This window comes from Dasypus novemcinctus, chromosome 20 (genome assembly GCF_030445035.2).
Source record: "Dasypus novemcinctus isolate mDasNov1 chromosome 20, mDasNov1.1.hap2, whole genome shotgun sequence".
NCBI lineage: Eukaryota > Metazoa > Chordata > Mammalia > Cingulata > Dasypodidae > Dasypus > Dasypus novemcinctus.
The window spans coordinates 46324228-46351507 of record NC_080692.1 but is presented as its reverse complement, the minus strand read 5'-3'; the positions used below and the strand labels follow the sequence as shown (position 1 = coordinate 46351507).

Below are 27280 nucleotides of genomic sequence, written 5' to 3'. Positions count from 1 at the left end.
CAGCAGTGGGTCTGCTCGGGGCTCCACGGTGTGGCCGGGTGTCGGCCTGTCTTGTCTTCTCTCACATTCCCTTTTGTCTCACCCCCTTTGTCTCTCTTCTCTTTCTTCCACTCTCTGGTCATCTCTTCTCGTAGCTGCTGGCTGTGTGTTGTCTCAGGCGCTCCCAGTTCAGGTACCTTCTTCACGGACACAGCAGGCCCAGGCTTACCTCACACCCAAAAGCTACCCCAGAGGGGAAGAACCCCCCTCTCAGGCTTCACACCGCAAAAGGAATGAATGTTTTCATAGGACTTTGGAGCCTCTTGGGTCACACACCCATCCCTTAATCCAGCATTGGCCAGGGGTGAGATGCTGCGAGACCTGGGGCTCCAAAGAAGAGGCAAGTTTTTGGAGAAAATGTGGTGGGAAGGGAAGCTGTGCCGAGGGAGACTATGTCCACCGTAGACTATGGCTCTCATGCTTCACGTGCACTTGCTTTTAGACAACACCATATATTTCACTCTTACCCCGATGTGAAAGAATGATATAAAAGGCCAAAGAGGTTACTTGGTGGAAGAGTATGTTGAGCTTTGTAGTCATAGTGAAAGCTGCTTGGTTCTCTGTATGACCAGGGTCTTTATACCCCAGGGTGGAGCTGGGGTCCAGTTCCCAGCACTAGTTGTCTCTAAGGTAGAGCTTCTCAAACGTGTGCATTAATGTCCTCTGAAAGCAGAGGAGAGTTAGGTACACAATAGGGCGGCAAGCAAGTATAACATTTCGAGGACTCTTGTGTTTTATCTAGAATTCATGCACGTTCTATAGTACATACCCCATAATTTTACCATGCACATTTAAATAAAAGATAATAAATTAAAATATGACTGGGAAGCAGATGTGGCTCAAGTAGTTGGATGCCCACCTACACATGGAGGTCCCAACTCGGTTCCTGGTGCCTCCTAAAGAAGACAGGCTGATGTGACAGGCTGGCGTGGTGAGCTGATGCGACAAGGTGACACAAGATGACACAATGAAGAAAACAACAAGGAAACACAATGAGATACAACAAGAGGGAAGCGGAAGTGGCTCAAGCAGTTTGGTGCTTCCCTCCCACATGGGAGGCCCCAGGTTCGGTTCCCAGTGCCTCCTAAAATACGAGCACGCAACGAAGGGACTCAGAGAGCAGACAGCGAGCACAAACAATGAGGGGGTGGGGAGAGGTGCAGAGGTGCCCAAAGATGTACTTACCAAATCCAATGGATGTGTCATGATGATGGGAACGAGTGTTGTTGGGGGGGGGGGAGAGGGGGGGTGGGGGGGCGGGGTTGAATGGGACCTCACATATATATTTTTAATGTAATATTATTACAAAGTCAATAAAAAATAAAAAAATTAAAAAAAAAAAAAAATCCGAAAACAAACAAAAAATACCACTGAACGTAATTGTCATACCAGGAAGATATACCATGCTCCTTTAATTTTGAATAATCCAGTATAACTAGCACAAGTTGTGAAAATGGAGTTTTAGAACACATTTTGGCTAAAATCAGGGTTTGTAAACATTTTGTCCCACCTTTGGAGGAATTTAGACATTGGGCATTAGCTAATTCTTAAATATATATGAAGGTTAAGAAAGCACAAGCTCGGCTTTCTCTGACTTACTTGCTGTGGAACTTGATAAAAGTTACTTCTCTGAGCCTCAGTTTCTCACCTGAATAATGGAAATAATAATAGCAATTCAGTATTGGTGTGAGATTTAAATTAAATAATTCATGTGAAATTGCTTGGCATGTATAAAAATACCCACTAACTTTTTTTTTTAATATTCCACAGATATGAGCAGTATATAAGCAGAAAGTTATAAGTAAACACAGATTATATATGCAAATTTCTGTTCACAGAGGTTATATTTTCAGATAGATGAATGAGACGTGTGTCTAGAATTATGGCTAAACCTACTAACTCTTCACTGTTACCATCAATTTGGCTATTTACTTGTATTCTTTCTTGTATGTCTGCTTTCTAAGTTAGGATCCCAAGATTCTGCTTTGTGTTCTCTCAGATGAGTACAATTTGATAGGTCATTTAGCTTGTCTATGGAGTTCTCTTTTAATGTTATGTGGTTAGAGATTTTATTTACCTAAATGTACATGTAAAATCTACATGTGAAAGACATGAGGATTTTAGAGTATTGAAGATGAAGTGTGTCTTAATCGATGTTTCCTCTTTCTCAAAAGGAATTACGGCACGTCTCTTTTTGCCCAGTGTGAAGCGATAGAGAATGGATGCCAGCAAGTTCTGTGGCTCTATGGAGAGGATAACCAAATAACCGAAGTGGGAACTATGAATCTTTTTCTTTACTGGATAAATGAAGATGGAGGTAATCCACACAGTTCTGAGCTCTTTGCTGTTTTCCAATCATTTGAACTGGGAAGAAGAGAACTAGAACCTTAGAAAAAGGCCACGAGTCACAGTGCCTCTGCCACCCAAATAGAAAGGGATTTGAGTTTATAGAAGGGTTTGTTTTATTACTAATTTATTTTTGCTCTAGATGTATTCCTTATTGAGGTGTCAGTCGAAGGGATTCAAGTCAGTATTTTCTTTTTTTCTTTTTAATTTTTAAAATTTTACTGAAGTATATCATTCATATATAAACATTAGGTATATAGTAAAAGTTGTGAGCTTACAAAGCAAACATGGCATAACATCAAACAGGGTTCCCATACATTACCCACCACCAACACCTCGCATTGTTGTGAAATGTTTGTTACAAACTATGAAAGAATATCATCAAAATATTACTAACAATAGTCCGTATCTTACATTTGGTGTATTTTCCCCCACCCATGCTATTATTATTGTTTTTTTTAATACATTTTTATTACTGAGGTTGTGAACTTACAAAACAATCATGCACATGTGTAGAATTCCCATACAACACCCCTTCTCCAACACACCACACCATGGTGTAACATTTGTTACAGATTATGAGATAATATCAGATTCTTACCATCAACTATGGTAGTATTTTCTTGAAGATCTTACGTGATAGACTTGAAATATATAATTTGCCAAGATATGAAGATTTACTGCCCCCTTAACATTTTCCTGTCTGGTCACCCACTCATTTGGAGATTGGTGTCAGGTTAAAGTCAGTGGTCAAAGGCCATAGTAAAGAAGTAGTTTATTCATTCTAGTGATAGGGACTTTCATGTGCTCTTTTGCTTTTAATAGTTATTGCCTTTTCTACATATTTTTATGATCTATCAGAAGCCTCCAGATTTCCTCTGGAGCTCAATTTTACTAAAGTACACTATTTTTAAGGATAAATCAGCTGTATATTGAGATTTTTATATCCAGATCCTATTTCATTCAAGCCTTTTGATATGTATAAGTCCACTGTAAAACCTCAGTACATCTCTATACCTGTGAAATCCCGAGTGTTCATTACCTCTCTTCACTATTCTTTTTTTAATTAGTTGGAAGAGAATTAGAGGTTCAGTGAGGTGTTAGCAATGTCTGTGGTATCGGATTAAATGGAAGATGATGAAAAAAAATACTGATGTATGTGTTTATTTCCATTAGAGTTTGGATAATCACCCAAAATTTAAAACTATATGTTAGGGTTATTTAAACTCTTAGACTGCTCATTTCACAGTGTGGTACAGTCAACCGTATAGTGACGAGATATGTGAAAGTATAATATTCTAATATGAAACCTTAGTATTGGTTTTGATTAAATCTTGAAATGAAATTTTTATTTTAAACCAGCCTCAGGAGCCGCTATTGCTCTTGAGTTATTTGGCTAGAAGAAGAGGAAAATGATGATTCAGATGCGGCTGAATCAGAGCTGCTGCCCTAATTTGAGGATTAGTTGCAGAGGCTAACAGGCTGAGCCTTGTGTTCCAGTCAGAGGTTGGATAAGCAAAACCCGTGGCCGTGAGTTGGCAGTCGTTGGCATAGAAAAAGCCAAACACGTGTCCTGTCCATCCCTCCATTCTTGCTCTCGGTACTTGGCATTATTTAATAACAAAATTTCTACGGGGATATTTGTGATTTCTAAATTTGAGTTATTCCATAGGCCATCGAGAGTTAGGCTTGCGACAGAAGAGCTAGGGTTGAACTCTGCACTTGGAAGGGAGTCCACTGATTCAGCTCCTCCCATCCCTCCACCCCCGAAAAACGAAACAGAAAGTCACAACCCCAAACAGAAGCACGTGCGTCGTATGGAAGTGGGTCTCTTGTTAGCTGTGGATGGCCGCCGTCAGGATTTTAAGGCAGCCTCAGTCAGAGCCCCCTGATTTAAGCTGTCACAGTGGAAAGTGGCCCCTTATCCAAACAGTAACCAGGGAACACGTCGGCCCTGGCCTGACCCTTTCAACATATGCAAGACCTCAAGAATTCCTCTGCAGGTTACGGTTGCCATGGATTTAATGGGCTCCTGAAGTTCGGGGTGTACCACAGTGGAAGTGGGGTGAATGTTTGAACAGGACTATGAAAGAAGTGTATAGATGATCAGGAGTATCCTCTGGGCTAAAACAGGAAAAAGATGAAAGCCACTCTGGAGGAGGTTTGATTTATGCCACTTGACTTTAGAAAAATACAAAATATAATGGATTGAAGATCAGCCAAGTACTGGTTTTTACAAACCTTCCCAAAAGGAGCTATGGACAGAGGGCTTTCAGTAGGAAACTGCCATCTTTCCAGCACCAGCCACCCCGACTGCTGCTTTTGGACAAGATGGCTGACTCAGAACAATCTAGAAAGTAGATCATCTGTTCAGAGCGCAGGGTTGTGCGCGACTCTTGGTGGCTCTCAGGCTCTGACTTGTGTGGGTTTTGATTCCAGTAAGAGCAGCTGTGGTGGGGAGAGCGCACACCCCCGAGGCCCCTTCTCACTCTGGTGATGAGGACTTTAACACACGGCCTTGGTATTCGCTTTTGGAACAAACAACCTTGTGATTTTCCGGGGGCTGGAGAGGTCCTGAAGAGCAACGCACGGTCCTCACGGCGGAGGCCACAGTCAGTCAGGAGAATGGTGGTGGCAGTGGGCCCTGACGCCGCTGCTGGGCCCTCAGGAGCCTCAGGCGTTTGCCTGGGCCCTCTGCCGTCTCTCTCCCCTCAGAGCGCGTCTCTCTCCCCTCAGAGCGCGTCTCTCTCCCCTCAGAGTGCATCTCTCTCCCCTCAGAGCGCGTCTCTCTCCCCTCAGAGCGCGTCTCTCTCCCCTCAGAGTGCGTCTCTCTCCCCTCAGAGCGTGGCCTGCCTTACTCCCTGGCCTTCAGGCTCTGCTCACACATCCCTTTCTCAGTGAGGCTTTCCTCAGGCGCCCGGTTAAAAATTGCTAACTCGCTCCCCCACAGCCACCACTCCCTTCCCTACTCTAACATACGATTTAACAGAGAACTTGTTTGCCTCTACCTACCCCAGAGTTAGGGAGAGAGTGTTGGTTTTGTTCACTGCTGTATCCACTGCACTTAGGACAGCAAACAGCCCATGACAGAAAATCAACATATATTTGTTGAATAAACGAATGATTGTGCTGCTGCCGACGTTAAGGGCACTTCAGAAAACCGCCGCAGATTTCCGAGGACAGCTTGACTTTGGGAAGTCGCAGATGAATCCTGCTGTTACTGCTTCGAAATTCTCGATCTCCTAAAATTGATTTCTCTGTCACAAACAAGCTGCGTTTGTAGGTTCTGTTTTCCTCATGTTGGGCAATCTGGAGCCCATGCTGGCTCTTTTAAGCTTGTTTGTGGTTGCAGAGGAAAATGAATATTTCTCACCCAAATGTTGTCATGTCATCGTCTCTTCTGGCAACCAGAGAAGCAGATGTTCTGTTCCTTGACCTCAGGCTAGTGGTTATAGTTCTGGGTGTTAAAGATACTTCACAAAACAGCACTTGCACATGCAGGGCCACTGTTTACACTTAACTGTGTGTCATCTTAGGCGAAGTAAGCTTTAGGAAAGGTCCAGTTTGGGGGGAATGGAAACATGTGTGTTATATGTGTGTCTATGCACATATTCACACACATAGAAATTCATACATTTATGTAGCTAGCTAGCTAGGTTGTTATTGCAAAACACATTTATTTTGAGATCAACACTTCTAAACATGACAAAAAGTAGCCCTCAGAACATTGCCAAGAACAAATTTTCTTCTTTCCAGAAAGCAGTTTTCACCAGATGATTTTCTGAAACAAACTGGAAAAGAAGTCATGCTGCTGTATCCTAGCAAAGAGGATTATTCATTCACTTTCTATTCAAAAATATTTATTACGTACCACTCCGGGCCAGGCGTCCAGCCGAGTTTTGGGGCTGCAGGGATGAATAGGGCTCCAGTCTTGGTCTTCCAGGCAGAGCTTGGCTGTTGGCGAGGACCCGTGCCACGGGGGAGGGGGCGCGCCCAGGGAAGGGCAGTGGTTAGGACACCTGAACTCTTGGCTTTCCCCCAGCGTCAGCAACCTTGGCAAGTCATTTATGTTTACAGGGCCTCAGTTTACTCTCTGTAAAGTAAGGAATATACTAGAAGATCTCTAAAATCCCTTTTGCTGCATAAAATGGGTTGGGGGAGCCAAAGACACCGGTGTGATTCTTGTACAGCTTTGGCCACCTGGGCGATCATTTCACACATAGGTTGTGAATTCCTCTGCAAACACATGATGGCAAGACACATCTGTTATCAGGTCCAGCATCTTTCTAAAGTCATGGCCTAGGGTTTGGGGATTTCTCCCTAGATTCAGATTCTTGGATGCCAGAAGTGGAGAGGAAAGGAGGATGTTGAGGGCCAGGGACATGATGTGAAAGGAGAGCTTGTGCAGGTGACGGGTCACTGGGCTGTCGTGGTGCTGGGGCTTGGCCGTGGCCGCTCTCACGGTGGAACCACAGCAGACCAGCGTGTCGGCCTTGCTCCTGTCAGAGTCACCCAGGAAGTGTCTTGATGTTGTTGTTTGAAAGCCACATGCGTGTACTTGCTCCCACCCCGAGCCCATTCCAGTAGAATCTCAGGGTAAAGCCAGCTCCTCGGTCGTGGAGGCTGCTGCTCCATTGGTTTGAAAGCTACTGAGGTTAGTCTTGCCCAAGGGCAGCGTAGAAGCAGTGACCAGCCTTTGTGGGTGTGCACAATTCCAGGGGGCCAAGGGTGGGGGGAGCGGGGCGGGGGGATGTTTCCTCCACAGTGTCCTTAGAAGGTTTGGTAATGACCACTATTTGAGTAAGGCTGTATCTATTCTAATTACTTACCAGTTTTTATCCCCTAAGGTAAATTTTGACTAAGAACGTGCCTCATGAGAGTATTATATAACTCATACTTTTGGTTACTGGAAATTCATTTCATTGGTTATTGGTTAAGGGTGAACTGAAAATGATTCAATGAATGGCTTTTTGTCTTCATGTTTTCTTTTTTAATGAAATTTGACCTGAAGTGTGACTTGATTTGGGAAATTTGGCAGTGCTCAGCAGTAACATTGTCTTTGGGTTCATTACCAGCAAAGTTGCTGGGAAAGGTTTTAAAAGATGGCTGTTGATAATGAGGCATTGCTAATAGAGTTTGAAAATATCCCAATTTCTAATTGACAGAAGAAGAGCTGGTGACTCCTCCGCTAGATGGCATCATTCTTCCAGGAGTGACACGGCAGAGCATTCTGGACCTGGCTCGCAAGTGGGTGGGTGCCTTTGACACCAAGAACTTTTAGAGCCATGAAACAAAAAGTAATCAACTCAGTTTAACCTGGCACTGAAATAAGCCCTTTCGTTCCAACCAATGTTATCTTCTTTTTAAACCTAACGAGTGAAAAGGCTCTTCTAGAAGAACTGCCTTTGCACGACTGTCCAGTAAGTTGTGTTGATTCTGAAGGGCAGAGAGGAACCAGCTTGGCAGGATGTGCCAGGGCAGGAGTTTTCCGGTACCAGTCTCACTCTTTATACCAAATGTCTCCTCCCAGCTCACAAGGTTTAGGCTTTGCGCTCTTCCCTCCAGCCAGTCTTTAGCTTTTTCAAGTTATGTATTATTTCCAAATGGCAAAGATGTGTTGTTCTTCTCTTTGTTCCGTTACAACCATGCCATTAATGGAAATAAAGGATTTTACTGACATGAATGTTTGCCAACGTAACGTTATTAGTTTGCCTGCCCTCTTTCTTTCCTCTCCTTGCCCCTTCTTCTCCCAAATTCACGTACACACTTAATTTAAAATCAAAATACTCAAGCAAATTTAACGTTGTTTTCAGTAGACTTTCTAGTCCATGTGACACAGACAGATTAAACTGTTTGGTACTGGAAATGACATAACATACTCAAGATGAATGTTGAATGAGTTGCTTGTCTGGCAGAGGTTCTTGGATAGAACTTTTGACCCATGTGTTAAAATGGTCTCCGAGGAGCATGAAAAGGCTTTGAGCATACTGTGGTCAAACAGAACTAATAGGACAAATGTTTAGAAACACACATATTAGCTGGGAGAGTGCTGGCAGATTCTCTGGAAAAGACTTTGAAAATAGAGGAAATGTGCTATAAATAATTCTACAAAACACTGTAGAGGACAAGACCCAACTGCCACATGCTGGCTGCCACATTGGGCATGACATTTACAAAGTGTTGGTATAATTTCAAACAGCATGCCCTGTCCTAAATATGTCTGCTTTTGGAAAGATAATTTTTTGAAGCTCAGTAATTTTTGTTTTATTAAAGAAAAAAAAAAATCAAGTGGAAAAAGTTGGATGACAAGTTGCAAGTGGAAATTCTCTACCACACTAATGATTCACTGAGCAGGAGAATAGGTTATTGTGGAGGAAGTTTTTCCTCAACTCCTTTGCTGTAATTTATTTTAAAAGCATTGAGACTTAAAATGCCAGAAGGCTTATGGGGGGTTACCACCACTTGCCAGATAGGGTAGATTGTCCAAAGACAAGTGAGGATGAGCAGAATAAAAGCAATTGTTTATTTGCAAGATTTTTTCCCCAGGACACAGAGCTCAGCTTATTTTCCATTAAACTTGGCTGAGTTTCTAGAGTTTATTTATTTATTTTTAGAACTTTGAACAACACAATTACAATTGCAGAATGAGATAAATTAAAACTTGTAAAGAACCATATTTCTATCGCAGGCATATTTTCCTACTCTTCTAAAATCTCCTCTCCCCATGATGCATTTCTCTTCTAATGTTTTAAATCTTGCCAAGGGCTGTGATTTCCATTTTATCTATTGTGGGTTTGTAGGTTTTAAAAAATACTTGTATCTTACGAAAAAAAATCCATTCTTTGTTTGTTGCCCTTAATTCAAATAGCAAATTCAAATAATTGAACTTTAACCGCCAAAGTCAAAGAAGGAGAATGAAACAGATTAAAGAATGGAATTAGCTAGATAGTTTAAACAGAGAGTTTTAAAGCATCTGAATTTTTCCCCATTTTTTTTTATCCTTGAGCAAATAAGATGTTTAAATAGTTCAGCAGAAGTCAGTGACATTAAGCCAATAATTTCAGGATAAAACTAAACCTGTTATGGCACTCCAAGAAGGAAGAGGATTACTGTCAAGTCCACTGAATCAGGGAAACTGGGAGGAAAAATATATGCTATGCACTTTCTCAAAGTCAACTTTTCAAGAAATAAAATATTTCAGATATTTGAACCCAACATTTAACTTTTTAAAAAATAAAATATTTCAGATATTTGAACCCAAGTCTATGTATATTGTTCTCCTTTACAATGAAATAGGGTCTAAGACATCCTTGCCACGGAACATACATTAAGTAGTACTCAGAGCCCGTCCATCTGAGAGACTTTATCAGGGATAACAAGCAAAAGACAAAAAAGTAGGCACTAGGTATAAATATGTACCAAATATCTGTAGTGACGGTCTTAAGTATTTTATATTCTGATCATCTCTGTTGGAAATGGGTAGGTTTCTTAACCCCACGGTGTGTTCCCCAGTAATACGGTGGGGCCTCCCAGCTTTCCCTCTGGGGATGATGGACATTCTTTGGGTCAATCCAAAGGTAAAGTAGAAAGGTCGGTGTTGTAGATTTCTGGGCATGCCGGCTCCTTTAAGACGTATCTGATTTTATTTTTATATGCCAACAGGGTGAGTTTAAGGTGTCTGAGAGGTGCCTCACTATGGATGACCTCACAGCTGCCCTGGAGGAGAGCCGCGTGAGGGAGATGTTTGGCTCCGGCACGGCCTGCGTCGTTTGCCCGGTTTCTGACGTCCTGTACCAGGGCGAGGTACGCTGCGGGTTTCTTCACTCCCTGTCACTTCCAAAGATTTGTCTAGAACGCTATTAAATTTTTAAAACATGTGACTGAAGTTCTGGTTGGATCCAGAACGCGAAAGGGTTTGTTAGAATTTGACCTTCCGTGATCCGGGGCGGCTTGTCCTGTTGAACCTGGATCAGCAGATTACTTGCTACCATCTTCCCAGAATTTCATGCAGTCTCAAACGTGGTGCAAGTTGGTTTTGTCTTTGGACAAGTATCATGTTTGCCCTGTGAAAATTTAGGGGTGGGGGGGTATAGCTGTCGTCTTCTGCTGTCATCTGTTTCCACCAGGTCACTAAAGCAGGCTCCACACGTACGAGTAGGAATGGCCAGTAGTTACAGATCATGCCTTTGAACAGTCAACTCCTTCATTTATTATTATTATTAATAAATAGACTGCTTTGCCACGAAAAACCACTTCATTTGATAAACTCGGTGACCTTCTAAAATCTTCCAAAAAGAATTCAAGAATTCAGTTGGAAGCAATTTTCTCCTCATAGTCAATTAGTTGGATGTTATGTGTTCTCTACTTCCATTTTCCCGTCAGTTTTTGTGCTTACCCCCTTACAACAGAGCTCCAAGACTTACAATTAACAAAGACATCTAACTTCATAACGTAAAGACATGTCGGCATTGTTTTTACAATGGACACTGGCTTAAATTATTAATTGAATACAAATCCTGTTGATTTTTAAGTTCTACATTATAATGATTTTTTCCTCAGCTGGCTGGATTGATTTTTGTGCTCTTTCATTGCTTGAGGATTTTTAATTTGCTTTTAAGGAATGACCCTTGATAAATTCCTTCTACGTATTTATTGTTTCACAGGGGAAGAATTAGTCTTTTTAATGTCAATACTTGTACTGATGATAAAAACCACTTTTTAATATTTTATCATGGTAGTGTCTAGGTCCACTTTTTTATGAACTAAAGTCTTCAGCAGGTCAGATTATTTTGAAGTCCAATTATTATTTCACCTCTAGAAATAGGAAGTGTATAAAAGCTTAACATTTTTAATGGTCTTGTTTCAGGGAGCATTCTGAGCCAAAAGGTGCATGTAATTACCCTATTATCCTAAGAAGCATAATTTAAGAAAAGTGTTTGAGGGAATGGACTATCTACTAAAATTAAACTATCAAAAGCCTTGCAAACCAGAGAGGCATGAATGGGCAAGACTCAAGTATAAATTTGGGACATGGATACTCTCAGCCATGAATTTAGCATGCAGTCCAGTATTGTGAGGTTGTGGCCCCTGGAGGTTTGGCTTGGAACAAAAATACGCTTAGCAGCCCCTTCTTTGAAGGCATAGATTTGCTTTAATTTATGTCCAAAAAATGACTTGCTTTCATTTATGCCAAAATATCTTTGAGTTCTCATTCCCTGCTGAGAAGGTTAGATGTGAAGGACAATCTTTTTATCCTTGTAGATTCTCAGAATCCTGGAGGAGGTGGGCTTCTTAGTGTGTAACCACTATCTTAGGTACTCCTAGCTTCTCACCGACTCTTCACATCAGCCTGAAAACTTGAGTACAGACCCCTTCGACCCTAAAGCCAGTTGCTGGACGATGAACAACCTTTCATTGACTAGTTAGTGTTTATTTAAATTCAAAAGAGTAAAGTCTTGGCCTGTACCATACATAATCAGTAGGTTGGCCAAGTATTGTGCCATTCCTTTCAGTATTGTGCCATTGCCTTAATACAGTAGAATTGCTGCAAGTCTTACTTTGTTCTCACCGTATTCACAAATGCCCCCAACTGCCTCATGTCTTCTCTTTTTCTTCCATAGACTAGACACATTCCAACCATGGAGAACGGTCCTAAGCTTGCAAGCCGCATCTTGGAAAAATTGACTGATATCCAAGTAAGGGCTTCTTTCTTATAAAATGTCAGTTTACTTAGAGCCACATCATATTTTAATGGCAAGAAGACCCTAAATACTGCAATTTGGGGTCAGTAGGTTACATTTAAGAAAGGTTTTCCTGATAGTATGTGTGGCATTAGCAAAGCAGAAATAGGAAAGGAGGTACATACTAACAAAAAGCAAAGAAAGGAAATAGCACCAGAGACTCTGAGCTATTTTTAAACATTTTTCAACAAGTATATTATTTGTTAACATTTTTAAAATCTCATTTAAAACGTATAATGCACTTTTGTAAACACAACAAAACAAACAGCTTGAAAGTAGAAGACAGCGCAAGAGGGGAAAAACTATTTCATTTGTAATTCAATACCAAGGAATGAAAATCATTAATTTTTGATGCCTTGAACTTTCGGTATTTTGTGGGCATTTATGTACTCTTATATACATATTTTTCTGACAAAACTGGACCATATTATACATAATTTTGTTACATGCTTTTTTTAACTCAAGAAACCATTTGCTTTTTCATGTCAATAAGTACTTTTCTCTATACCATGTATAAAACAAGTATAGAGTTCCATTATATTGATGAAAAAGTTTTTTAGGATGGCTGTCAATTTTTCACCATTATGAATAGTATATCATTGATTATTTTCTTTGGATAAATTTCTAGAATTGTAGTTGCTGGGACAATGAGTATGCACGCCTATTTTTTTAATAGTACTAACTTGTTTTGCCTTTTTTTTTTCCTGAGCAACAGCTTACAGTAATATCAAATCAGGCAGTTGAGTCTTCCAGGCTATTTGCATATCAAGTACCAGGCAACCCTGAGGCCACCTATAAAAGAGACCATTCTATTATTGGCAAGCAGCTCACAAATTAGTTGTTGGAGGATTTGGACTGAGCCTAGTTACTGTCTTTTCTAGTGGGTGAAAACACCCAAAGGGAACCAGGATTCATACTGAAAAGTGAAATAAAGTTTGGTGGCTTGGGTGGTATTGGATTTGGAAAACTAAACAAAATTTGAATTTGCTTAGGAAAACAGCAGGCCTCTGCAGAGCAGCAGAGGCCCTGGGAGAGTAATAGAAAGGGCATTTTTTTTTAAAAAAGACTATTACAGCAATTTTTATAGAAATTTAAATATTAAAAGGATTGAATATGATGTTGATTTTTAAACTGGTGAACTCTCTTCAACAAAGGTTTTTTTACAGGAATTTTTGGTAAGCTTAAATAGAGGAATAACTTCATATCTGAAGAAATAAAATTTACTCAGTTGTTTTCTACCTTTATATATAGAAGCAATTAAAAGTAATTTGAGGGGTAGCTAATAAAAATTTCTGCATGGGATAGTTTAGGTATTTTCTTTTCAGAGCTGCCTGAATAAATCTGATGAAGGTAATAAATTCTTAGTCTTTTATTCAAATAGAAAACATCATTAGCGCTGTGCATATATGTATATGTATATATATATAATTACATGTTTATATATATGTATATAATTGGCTAGATTATGAAGCCTTTATCCAAAACAGAATTGAGAAATTTTTAAGAGGGAAGGAAGAGAGGCTATAGTGGTAAAAAAGGAAGATCACTTTGGAAAATTTTCATGAAGAAATTGGGCAGAAGAGAATGATATTCCCTTTTATAACAACTAATATGCAAAGCAAAAGATTTCAGGATTTCTCTTGGTGATTGTAGGAAATAGAAAATTATAAACTGATTCAGTAGTAAACTATGAAATGAAAAGGCAAAATAAAGTTACTAGAGTTAAGAGAAAAAATGAACTCTATTAAATTTTAATTGAAAGAAAGATCTAAGCCGATGAGTTGGAACAGACCAATAATTATGAAGCTCTGGTTAAGGAGGAAAACATTATGAAACAAAAGCAGAATTAGGAGTCATAAATACAGAGATGGCAACAAAATATGTGCATCGTAAAAGAGAAGCGCAAACACAAAATTTGGAGGCAAAATGGGAAGCCATTGCAGAAGTTCTTACAAAGAATGTTTTTAAAGCAAGATTATGGGAGCCAAGAGTGAAAGGGCTTCAGGGGCCGTTTTGTCACCTCTTGAATTATAAATGGCAGTGCTTTCCCTAAGGAAGACACCCCTGTATATGTCCCTAAGGAAGACACCCCTGTAGACACCCCTGTAGAGCTCGTGCCGTTGTGTGCACGAGCTCATGTGAACATGTCAAGCATGTGTCTTCTAGTAAGGATTTGGGATCTACTAGGTCCGGGAAGTGGAAATCAAGATCTTAACTGGGATAAAGGCTAAGCCCAGTTGTAGTTGTTTATGGTTTTTATTTTTGTCGTCCGACCTAAGCAAATGCTTTCTTTCATCCATCTAACAAGCATATGTATTGAGCACAAACAGTGCACCAGCAGCTGTTCAGATACTGCCCTTATAATAGTGACAGAAGGGACAACAAATTAAAGAAGCCACAGCACACTGATCTAAAGACAAAGATGAAGGGCAGAATATAAACGAAGTAACGAAGGACCGTCCATTCAGAATGGACGGCATCTTTCTTCTTCGGTTATTTTATGCCTTTGGGCATGGGATCTAAAAACATCTTAAGATTATTCTCTTACAAGATGGAAAATTAGTGCTACCAGCCAAGCTACTAGGCTGTCAGTTTCTATCCAAGAGAAATAATTTAAGTAATTATTTAGGAAAAGGCATAGAATTCCATCATGTTTTACATTAGATCTGTTTGACATTACATGGAAACGCCAATGTTTCCTGTGAAGTACTCTGGTAATTTGAAGAGGAAAGTAACAGCAACAACCTAAAATCCCTTAAGATTTTTCCAGTATGACCCAGAGGGGAAATTCCTTCTTAACCACAGATTTTACTTTCATTTTAACTTCTACACTTTTGTAAATGAGTAAGAATCTCTGAGTTAGTATTTCATCCCATTTAGCTAACTATTCATTTAGTTCCTAGGTCTTAGATTGCTCTCCTCAGAAGGGAACATTCCAAATGAAAATTTCTTTTAATCCCTTTTTAAAAATTTTAATTAACAAAGGAAAACACTTCTTGGTGTCCATATTTAACAACCAAACTTGTATTTTTGAGAACATTAGCCATGTGGCCAATGTATTTTCTCTCCCAATGAAAGATTACCATTGCTCTTTGATATTCCTGTTATTTACCGTCATATTCACCTTTGTGCCCACTATTTTGGAGTCCTCTCTGGTTTCCAAATATGCTCTGTTTTCTGATGCCTTCTGCATTTTTATGTGCTGCATCTTCTGCAGTTGCTGATAAGGTCTTGGTTATGTTTCAAAATTCATCTCCTTTAGGACCCTTCAAAAGTCTTGAACAAAATCCCTTTCCCCAGTACAAACACACATTCACCTACTTACCTGCTTTTTCCTCCAGTTCCCATATTGCCTGGGATAATCACATATGGCCTTTATATGGCATTATAATTAATTGCACACTTGTCTTCCACTAGAGCTGTTTGCATGGTGGAATATTTTATTCTCTTTTTGTATCCCGAATGTTTAGTGCAGGGTCTGAGGCATAGTACAGACTCAGTGTTTCTTGAGTGAATAAATAAAGGAATGAGTGAGTGAAGGAAACACCAAGCCAATAATAAAGAACAAAGTCATATTGGGGAGTGGATGTACTTCAAGTGGATGAGCGCCTGCTACCCATTACAAGGTACCAGAGTCGATCCCCGGTACCTCCTAAAAACAAACAAACGAAGAACCCAACTCTCACTGAGGAGTAGACGTAGCTCCGTGGTTGAGTGTCTGCTTCCCATGTACGAGGCCCTGGGTTCAATCCCAGGTACCTTCTAAAAAAAAAAAAGATCATATTGCTCTTGTATATTTAACACATTCTGAGAAGGGGTGGGAAGAAGTTCTTAGATAATGTCAGATTTTCAAAAAATTTTCAGCAGCCCTGATTTGGAGTTTTTCAAAATGAGATGCACGTCTGTTGACTGCTCTAGGAGCTGGAGCCTGAGTCTTGAATATCAGTTTGAGTAGCAAAAAAACTGGCATTGCTGACTGCAGTTGAGATTTCAAAAAGAGAGAAGTAGGGCTTGCAAGAGCCTGAGAGGTGGACACCTTACACAGTTTAGGAAAGAAAAGCCAGAATGGGCTAGGAGCAGAATCTGTGTGGATTAGAGGTCATCAGGTACAATATAAGATCCATTCTCTCACCAGTGGCCACAGCTTTGTTACAGATGATCATTAGTGATTATTGTATTTTTCTTCTTTTTTTTAAAGATTTATTTTATTTATTTCTCTCCCCTTCCCCCTCCCCCCTATTGTCTGCTCTCTGTGTCCATTCACTGTGTGTTCTTCTGTGTCCACTAGCATTCTTGTCATGCAGCACCAGGAAACTGTCACTTTTTTTGTGGCATCATCTTGCTGCGTCAACTCCTTGTGTGTCCAGTGCTACTCTTGGGCGGGCTGCACTTTTTTTCACGTGGGGCGCACTCCTTGCACGTGGGGCACCCCTACACGGGGGACACCCCTGTGTGGCGTGGCCCTCCTTGTGTGCGGCAGCACTGCATGTAGGCCAGCTCATCACATGGGTCAAGAGGCCCTGGGTTTGACCCTGGACCCTGCATATGGTAGGTGGATGCTCTATCAGTTGAACCACAACTGCTTCCCTATTGTATTTTTCTTGTTTTCAGTTGAGCAGCTCCATGGCCTTTAGTTACGTAAGAATTTGAGGGGCCCTGTCCCTTTTCCCTGCCAGCATCCTGAGCTGTCATTTCTCGTGTGTGCTCTCTTAAAGTTCCATATTGCCCTGATTATTTGATCCCTTGGTCTACTTCCCAACCCCACTTAGTTTCCTAACACAAACTCCTCCACACGTTAGGGGATTGCAGAGCTTTGCACAGCTCAAGAGAATGTAGAACAAGAATGACAAGTTGTTAGGGGGGCAGCATATTTTTGTTGGCATTGTAGAGAGTGTGAGCGTACAGCAAGCAAGTTGTTCTTTTGTATTGCCAGGAACTTCCTGCTGAACGTAAAAGGCATTTTGGCAGAGACTACATAAAATTATTTGCCATGTGTACTGTATTTTGTTTTGTATTTAAAGATTTGTTTTATTTATTTATCTCTCTCCATGCCCTTGTTGTTTGCACTTGCTCTGTCTGTTCATCTTCCTTTTTTCTTTAAGAGGCAATGGGAACTGAACCCAGGACCTCCTGTTTAGGAGGGAGGCACCTAATCATTTGAGCCACCTCTGTTTCCTGCTTTTGTTGTGTCTCTCATTATGTTTTTTCTTCTTATGTCTCTTGTTGTATCATCCTGTTGTATCAGCTTGCTGCACCTGCCCAAGCTCACTGTCTTGTTTAGGAGGCACTGGGAATGGAACCAGGGACCTCCCTTGTGGTAAGCGGGAGCTCAGTCACTTGAGCCACATCCGCTTCCCTGCCAGATGTACTTTGAATGTGAAGTAATTAACTAGTCCTCAGTCATGGTTTGGTTTAGTTCTAATTGGAGTGACAAAAAAAATAAAAATTATGCACATCACACTGATTGTCTTCCACGTGAGCTCAAAACACACTCCCCCAGGCATGAACCTGATTTGCCACACAGCTTCGGCCCATCTTCCGTTCTCACAAACAGAGCTGAGTACATGTGGCTTGCCAGACGAGGTGCGGGCCAGCTGCTGTGGCTTTGTAATGACACTGACAATAACATAATGCCATCCCGGCCTGTGCAGGCATGCTTTCTCTTTACCCTTCTGTGGCCACCTCCTCCTGAGGAAAGAATATAACTTATGTCTCTGCTAAAATCTGTCATTTCTACTTAGAATTATTTTCCCTCCTTGAGGAATTAAACTGAATTATCCAACAGCCAAATGAAAAGTTTGATTGCAAAATGCCTAGTCCTCGACATTATAAATTACTATGAACTACCTGTAATATCACAGTTCTTGGATACATTTCAGAATGCTATAATTTTACAGAAAAACATGAGGTTGGATGGAGGGATAAAACTTAATATAGATTATACAGGCTTCTAGAAGGATATGACCTGTGACTCCATTGTAACCAACGTTGATTTTCCTTCTTTTATAAAACTAAGACAACTAATTGAAAGTATTTGATTTAACCCATGAGATTCGAGATGAACTGATAGTGGCCATGAATCGCAATTCTCTAGATCTGTGAAAATGTCAATATACTAACACTCAATAATAATGGCAAAACTATCTAATATAGTAATGGAAATGCATCTAAGGGAAATAAAACACATATTTTGCTCTTAAGTACTGTTGACATCATGCATAAATCAGAATTTGCTAGCATTTTATCCAGGATTCATCATTAAACAACAGAGTCCATGGTGGGAGGCTATGTCTTCCTCCCTCCCTCCCTCCCTCCCTTCCTTCCTTCCTTCCTTTTTCCTCCCTCCCTCCTTCCCTCTCTCCCTCCCTCCTTCTCTCTCTCTGTCTCTTTATTAGAGAAGTTATGGCTTTAGAGAAGTCAGAGTTACATTCTTTAGGTACCTCTTTTTGATATGGATTAAGAAATCACTCATGGTCATCACATTCTTTTCACGTAGTGTAGGTAGACCGCTTCTTATCTACCAGTAACTTACCATTTTGAGCAGTCCTGCTCTCTTGGTTTTTAGAGCTCTTTAAGAGGAGCACAGCCCAGGCTCAGATGGTGTAGCAGAAGGAGCACTGAAGAGGACAGGAGCAGGGGCTCAGGATTAACTCTTTAAAGGTCGAGTGGGAGAACTGGATTAAAATTCAGTGCTCTCCATATGTGCTTTTTCAGCAGCAGAGCTTTCTTCAAAAGAAGTCTTTCCTGGAACCCCAATACACAAAACAGATAAAAGTGGCATTGTGCTGAAAAGCAAAGAGAGTAAAGCAGTGAGAGCCAGAGCCTACCCACCCGGCCCATCTCCCACATTTTGAAATAGCCGAGTTAAATGACGATTAAGGTCATTTCTCAGGCTTCAGATTAATTTAAAATGAACATGAAGTTCCAGTTGGACTAAAGAGCCAATTCAAACGAAGAGGGACCATCGTCCAAGACCTGGAGGCAAACACGGAGGCTTGCCACGGTGCCTGTGTGAGCACCGGAGGGCGGTGTCCCTGCGGGGGAGGTGTGCGGGCTTTGGTGTGAGTGTCTGGGCTCTACCTTTTACTTCTGCAGCCTGGAGCAGGTTGACAATGACAACTGCCCTCAAGGATTCCTGTGGGGAGGAAATGAGGGAATAAGCCTGGAAACTGGCACCGGGGCATCAGCACGCAGCTGTGGCTCAAGGAGCGAGCATGTGTGGGAGCACAGAGAGGTTTGATTAGCGAATGAATGAATGATGGTAGAACATGCTTTCCAACATCTGGAATAGCTTAATGTTCCACTACATTCAGTTTTAAATATTAAAATTCAGGTTTACGCAAGCAAATGATCTGCCGATGTAAATAATCAGATCCTGATTGACAGTCCCCCAACTTTCCAAGGAATAAGAAAAACTGATATGCCTCTTGGCTCAAACAACTTAGAGAACAAACTCACTGCTAAGACCCACAAGGCTTGTCAGTTTAGTATTTTTGTTCACAAACACAAAAAGCTCTAAGAAGGGTGATTTTAGAGCAGTGATTCTCAGACTTTAGTGGGCAGCAGGATACCTGGGTGTGCTGGCTGGAACGTTGTGCTGGCCCAGAGTGAGTTCTTTGGCCGGAGACCTTGCATTTCTACCATGTTACCAGGTCACGCTGATACTACTGCTCTGGGGACTTCACTTCGAGGCTCGCTTCTTTTGAGTAGAGATAATGGTAGTTTAACAATTTAACTGAATTATTTCATTTGGAGAACAGAAATTTGTTTACAAATCTCCCTATATATGATTGTTTTCTTTTCCGCCACCCCAACTCTATTTTGAATGTGGATATGCTTTTACTGTTCAAAGCAAAAGTGACCCTTTTAAACAACCTTGGTTCTCTTATTAGGTTTGTTTATAAACTGTTCCTGCGCTGTTCGCTCTTACACTGAAACATGCTTTCTTGCTTTTGTTGTAGTATGGAAGAGAAGAGAGTGACTGGACCATCACAGTCTGCTGAAAGGAAGAACACCAGATATCTTCTGTATGTCGTTAGGACAAACTGTTACACTTGAATTAGGATAGATTTCTTTGGCTACTTGTTTGTAGTTGTGCCTCATGTAGTCTTTGTATTATAAGGGTGTTACCAGGGTGACTGTTTTCCTCATGACAGAGAATATGAATTGCAATCATAAAATGGTGTTGTAGACGCTTACTTCACCTTCTCTTAGAAAGGTGGTAACATAAACCATATAACATAGAATTTTCCTCAAAAAATTAGTGCCTCCCTTAGTAGTTCACTCAGATACAAAAATGTGTGTTCTTTTGTTCTTTAGCCTAAGAGTGTTCTGCTCTTCAACCAAATGTGGTTTTTTTTTAATGCTCAAAAGCTGATTTCATGGGTAGCATTTTGTGTGATGCATCTTCATCCCCAGAAGGTGTTTTCTGCTTGCTTTTTTATTTTCCCTCTGCACATTCCAATGCTTCTTTTTAAATCGAGACTTTGAGAACCTGGATTTCCTCCCCTCATGTTCTAAGTCCATTCCTCCTCCCCAGGCTTCACTCATTCTCTGCACCAGGAAACCACGGCACGTCCCACCCTTGGCTTTCACATCGTGTCCTAGTTGACTGTTGGTCAGACTCCTCTCCAAGTCTGAGGGCCTTGTGCCTTATAGATATTTGTTTCCCTAATGCCTGGCCCGTAATAAATAGTAAATGTTTTGTGTAAAGAATGAGTGAACATTTAGCCTCTATAGACATGTACCTTCACTGTTTCTATATGATGAAACCTCTTAAATAGAATTCGTGATTGACTCTGATGTTGCATATATCTGCCTCATGTTGTCTTTATTTGCTATGAACTAACAAATCAGTACAGATTCTCAGAGGCAGAGTTGGTTGGAGGAGTTGTCCTAGTTGAAGACTCTTAGAATTGAAGCATAGCTCTAGAGAGGTCATGTCATCATGCCAAAACCAAAGGTAAATAAATGACAGACGTATGTTAAGTGTTAAATACAAAGTAAATCAGCATGTTTAGTTTATTAGGAGAGCAAAGAGATGTGCTCTGGTTTTTGTACTCTGGTTTTGTAGGTGCTCTTTTCTGTTAAATGGGGATTGGATGGGTGAGTGGTTAAAAGTACAGAGAACACTATTATGCATGATATTTTCTTCATTTAGGAACCTGGAGTTCAAATTGTATCCTTCCTGTTTTATCTAGGGGAAAGTCAAATCGTGATAGAAAACATTGACCTTTGCAAGGTCAACTCTCAGACATTGTGTTTTTTGTTTCCCTTAGACCTAATAACTTTCATGTTGCTGATCATATTTCATTCTCTTTTTAGAGTAAGGGGGAAAAACACTTTGAAAGTTTAATGCATTGGAAAAAATTCCTTAAGGCATTTAGCAATACATAGCAAAGGGGTCTTTGATTCTTGTCCAAGACTTATAGCTATAGGGTCATATTTAGATAGGAATGGTAACATTAAGATTTGGAAAGTATAAGATGAAAAGGAATGGTAAAAATGTCTTTTAGGGGGTTTTTAATTGGTGATCTGAAATCTTGGAATTGTCTGCTCCTTTCAGGCCTTGGGTGCTTCCCCACTGTCCAGAGCATGTGTTGGCCAAGTAGCATTCTGAAGACAGGCTTTTGTTTTGGCCAAATCCTTTGAACTCATTTTTAATACAATGGTCTAGAAAAGACTTCCAGGTAATGTTAACCTGTGAAATAGCACATAAGCAGAGCTAGATGCCTGTGAGAAATGGGAATCAGTTGCTTGCCATAAATACATTTTATTCTTTCTATCTCTAGACTTCGTATGGCAAGACATCCATTGTAAACATTTGAGAATAAGAATATGTACTGCCATTATTTTGTATGATTTCTTTCATAAAACCTTAAGAGCCTTTTAAGCCCTCTCAACCTATCTGAGTGTAAACTAGGACTACATATTTTTTAAAACCTGCAAGTCCTCTAATACAGAGAACACAATCTGCCATTCTCGTTTTAAGTAATAGAACAGGAAGGATTGACCTCGACACTAATTTGTTAAATAGATGTAAAAGGAACATCTGCACATCTCTTTTCCTTGTGCACTATTTGTTTAATTGCAGTGGATTCATACAGCAAGAGTGGCACATTATAACTAGGCAATTATCCATTCTTCGGGACTTAGTTATCGTAACACTAATTGATCATTTAAGGCGTAAGATAGTCTAGCTTCAGGAACATGTGAGGCTAATCTGCTCAAAGAGATCAACAAATTAATATTGTTGTTGATATTTGCATAATTGGGTGCAATTATTTAATGTTTAATTGGGTTGATCAAATGAGATTCAGCAATTCACATGTGCATGAATATAAACAGAACTGGTGGCACTTAAAATGATGATGATTAACTTATTTTGCATGTTCTCTTCCTCCCACTTTATTCAGTCATTACATTTCAGATCCACTTTGTCAGTTTTTCCCCAAAACACATCAGGAGAAACCAAGATTTTAAAATGAAGTGCTCAGATTTAGACAAAACCTGAGCATTTCATAAAGATACCCACTGTTAGAAATTTTTTTTACAGTCATTGATTAAGGACTCAATTCATGAAACACCAAAAGAAGAGCAAACTTCAGGGAAGTGTACCATGCTTTCTAGTACAATGCAGCTGGCACCAATGAATAAATTAACAATACCTGCTTTTTATCCTTTGTTCAAAAGCACGTAGGGGAAAAAGGTGAAGAGGAATAAATGACTGGGAAACTTTGGGAAATCATGGTTTTTTTTTCTGCCCGGTAAACATTCTCTATTGTTTTCTCTAAAGATAACTATAAGGAAAATAAAATGAGGCAATTGCAGGAAAACACCATGTCACATCAGCTGCATGGTGACAAACAGTGTAGACATCCTGAAGACATTATATTTATAAAGGTTGACAGATCTTTACTGTGCTGGCTTGGTTGCTTGATAGACTTCCACCTAAGCCAGTGGTCCTTCCTTTCCTCAAGTCAGGGCGCTCCTGGGCACTTGAAGGCAATTGCGGAGAAGGGTCGAAAGTATTGGAAGGAGCCTTTCACTAAAGCTGCAGTTTCAGCTCTGCTCTAGGGGATCATTTCCTGAAAATCAGCTGCCCAAAAAGCCTACTTATTTTTCCCATCTCCACTCAGTGTTCCATCACTAGATTCTTTTTCCTTAAAATGTTACTTTAAAAAAAATTTTGTTTTTAGCTTACTCTTATGATTGGAAAAGTATTTTAAGCAGAGAGCAGCAGCATCTGTTTCAGTGAAATAGTACACTGAGAATGATATTTTCAAAAATATTCATGGGCTGCAAAGAAGGCCAAGGGCTTGGCCAAGTCTGGAAGAGGCTCCCTGGCCTCAGGTCCCCATTCTAAGTACAGTCAAACAGCTCTTGCGATGTGGGTTTCTTGTGTGGGCGTGCAGACACTCCAATTAAAAACACTAATGCTAGGAAGCGGGGTTTTAAAAAATCATTATTAGAAGTTATGGGTATTCAGAACCATCATGCATAAAAGGCAGGATTCTCATACACCACCCTGCAACCAACACCTTGCTTTAGTGTGGTACGTGTGTTATAATCGGTGGAAACATTTTTCTAATAGCACTATTAACTGCAGTCCATGGTTTAACTTAGGGTACATGGCTTGTGTTCTGCAGGTCCATGTTTTTTGCTTCTTGTTTTTAAATTTTTATTCTTGTAACATATACAGTAACCTAAAATTCCCCCTTTCAACCACATTCAAATACATAAATCAGTGCCACCAGTCCCATCCACAGTACTGTACCACACGGTCATCCTTTCCCAAAATGTTCCTGTTATCCCAAATAGAAACCATACATTTTAAACCTTCACTCCCTGTTCCCCAGCCTCACCCACTCCCTGCCCACCTATGTTTTCGATTCTGACTCTATGAGACTAGCAAATAATTTGGGGCAACACTTTTATAACATCTATTCCTTTTCGTTTTGTCACAAGTAGAATGTGTTCCATTACTTCTTTTCCAGATATCTCCCCCAAAGGGAGGTAAAGGGTTCCTGTTTTTCTATCAGGATTATTCATAAATTGACAGAGATCATGGGGATCATGCTTCCTTTGATGAGTTAATTTCATCAGTGTTGATTAAGTTCCCATGAACGTTCCTATAACACAACCAGCAATGGGATTGGGGCGTTGGTTTTAGAAAACAAATGGTACATAGACATTACCCTCATGGGATTTTTGGCTTACCACTTGAATTAATTTCAGATGGAAACACCGGTTTTGATAGTTAAATAATAGGCTGTAAGGCCAGAGCAGAGCTCTTAAGAAGTCACAACGCACACTTTCATCTCACTTTTTTTTAAAGGAGATTTGACCTTTTTTCATACCTTCCTTTCCTCTACTGCAAAACTACTTAGTAATAGTAGTATTTAGGATTATTCAGCTACTGCTTACATGGTGCAAATTATCTATTTCTAGTTTACTACACCAACCTGGTATATTGGCTAACTGCATTCTTTTGGAGCAGTGTTGCCTTGTTATGATATATCTAACAAAACGACTCACATAATAGTTTCCCTGCCAATCTTCTTAAATCCAAAGCCGGATAGTAATGAAATAAACAAAGATGATCCTAGAGTGAGTTTTTCTGGAAATGTCGATTAGGAGTCAAGCTGCTTAGAGGTGTTGGCTTGAAGGTGATGGATCCAACTATTTAGAAAAATGACAAGTGGAAAACTAATATAACCATGGTTTTTCAGTTTGAGGTTTTAAGAAAGAATGGCCCTATAAATTTACTGCAAAGGGATACATTTTTATCATTGCCAAAAAGCCTGTTTAAAAATACAAAGGTAGAAGAAAGTGATTTAGTTTCCATCTTTAGCATATCCATCGTAATAAAAGGATTCTCAGATATTTAATTATAGGAGGTTGATAATGAAACATATCAGCCAGTATATAGCCTTATTCATGGTTAAATATATCCCTGGATCAGATATATGTAAACATATTTGCTTTTAAAAAGTGTTAATAAAGGCATCAAATTCAGCCTTAGAAATTGAAGTAGTCTTTAAAACCTACTGGATGCAAGTGTGAACATTTTAAATCATCTTATTCTGTCTGAAAGTATATTTTTCATACCACTGTAGACCCAGTTAACAAGACCTAAAACTTGAGTTGTATAATATTCAACTTACATAATCCACTCTTGGAGTGGTAATCATTGTTTGTAAGGTATGGTATAGTAATGAATTAAATTGTAATTTCATTGACAGATTTCTCTGCATGTCACCTTGGTTGATAGTAATGGGCCATCAGAGAATTTGGAACATGGTGACTGACATTCACTATTGCAGTGACTACGTGTCTTATTTCCCATGCAGGCTATTGAACTGGGGGAGAAAACTTTAATTGGAAGATGCCAAAGAAAGAGCAACTGGAGGTAGAGAAATAAAGGAATGATGGGAGGCACTAGAGAATCAGACTTGCTTCTGTGTTGTTCAGGGGAGCTTCTTCCTTGCTCTGCCAGGCATTGGATCTTCAGCTGTCAGTGTAGGTGCCAAATGCAAATGGTGCTGAGTAGGAAGTTATTAAAGATAGTGGTCAGAGGAACAGGTGTAGCTCAGTGGTTGAGCATGTGCTTTACGAGGTCCCAGGTTCAATCCCCAGTCACATCCTATTAAAAAAAAAAAAAAAGATAAAGGCCAGTTGATCAGAAATTGGAATTATGCCACAATTTTGAGGATATAAACTGAAGGTCTTGTTAGGTGGAAACCACTTGAGGTTTCTACTGACTTGGATAAGACTTTATAATTGCATAGAATGTATAAAATCTATTATATCATTTCTTCAACCATGTTATCCTTTCAAAGGTTAGTGAAGTTTCTTGAGGTTGAAAAATAGAATAAGTCACAAGGAGTACCCTAAGACTTTTTATTTTTTTTTAAGAATACTTTCCTTTGCGAAGGTTAGCCAATTTGGAAATAATATAAAACTAATATTATCATTTAGTTTTTAACTAAAATGTGCAACAATTTGCTCAAGATAGTTTCACATGGCCATTAAAGTCATTCTCAGGGTTAAGAGAAGAAGGCAGATATCTGCCTCAATTTGTATTTCACTGATAAGTTTTTGAAGAATTCAGGATTTTTCTCAAGAGTGTAGCTATAAGTGGATTTTGAATCAGGTCTTAAAAATAAGCTAGCTGATCAGTATGCATGTGTAATTTTTGCAGATGTTTCCCTTATGATTCTCAAGAATGAATGATCACACCATTCCCCCAGTTAGCTAATATGTGGCGCCTGGCCCACTGTTTTGAAGAATTTGTGCTTATGACATGTTGACTTAGGGAAAATAAGTAGCTTGAGGAAATAGTTTATTTAATCAGAGTTTTACAGATAGGAACAGGAGAATATTAGCTTAACTATGGATTTTTTAGAACACGTTCTCTTGCATCTGAATCTGATTACAAAAACCCAACCGTTGTGACTCCCAAATTTTCTTTCAGAAAAAATAAGTAGAAATTAACACTTGCAAATGAGGTTTGTCTTGCATGAAAAATTGTTTGAATTAAAGAGTATATTAAAAGGAATGAAGCTCTCTACAAGTATAAGGATGCAAATGTGGGAAATATAATAGGTAATGTAAAGGAAACTACCTCATTCTTTGAAGGTTTTCTAGAAGCACAGTTAAATAATCTAAAGTGGCTTTGTTACACACAACTGCTGTGAAAGAACTCTATGTCTGTAAGTCTGAAGGACCTGGAATAAATGTATTGTACTGGCAATAGACTCCTTTCTCATTGTTTGCAGGTTCCTCATCAGATCTGTAATTGTGCACTATTTCTGTCATCAATAAAACAACTTAAAGGAATCCTGTTTGTGTAGTCTTGTGAGATCAGCATTACTGGGTGCATGAAATCCTAGCACTTTATTACCATTTTTATGATGTTCTAAGATTTTTGGTCAGTGGATGTAAATGTGTGGTATTTTAAAATCAAAATGACATTTAGACTGAAAAGAATTGGGCATATGAGAAAGAAGAGCTGAAATCAGAACACTGGATAGGGCATGTTTCATGTTTTCAAACATTTGGATAAGAAATAAAATAGACTTAAAAATTGTCCTTTCCCCTGGGAATGGGTTTATCTTTAGTAAAATTTAGCTTTGTCTTTTGACTTACACAGA

At 39.7% G+C, this 27280-nt stretch overlaps 1 protein-coding gene across 4 annotated transcripts in view; it reads left to right on the top strand.

Moving 5' to 3' along the window:
• The window catches only part of BCAT1 (branched chain amino acid transaminase 1), a 96679-nt gene extending 69713 nt beyond the window's left edge, over positions 1–26966 (top strand). For all 4 annotated transcript variants that reach the window (XM_004479929.4, XM_071210215.1, XM_058282911.2 and 1 more), the window contains 5 exons: positions 2214–2356; positions 7551–7636; positions 10048–10188; positions 12006–12080; positions 20087–26966. In XM_004479929.4, coding sequence (XP_004479986.1) covers positions 2214–2356; positions 7551–7636; positions 10048–10188; positions 12006–12080; positions 20087–20128 — 487 coding nt within the window. In that variant the 3' untranslated portion in view covers positions 20129–26966. The remainder of the gene's footprint in view (positions 1–2213; positions 2357–7550; positions 7637–10047; positions 10189–12005; positions 12081–20086) is intronic.
• The last annotated feature ends 314 nt before the right edge of the window (positions 26967–27280 follow it).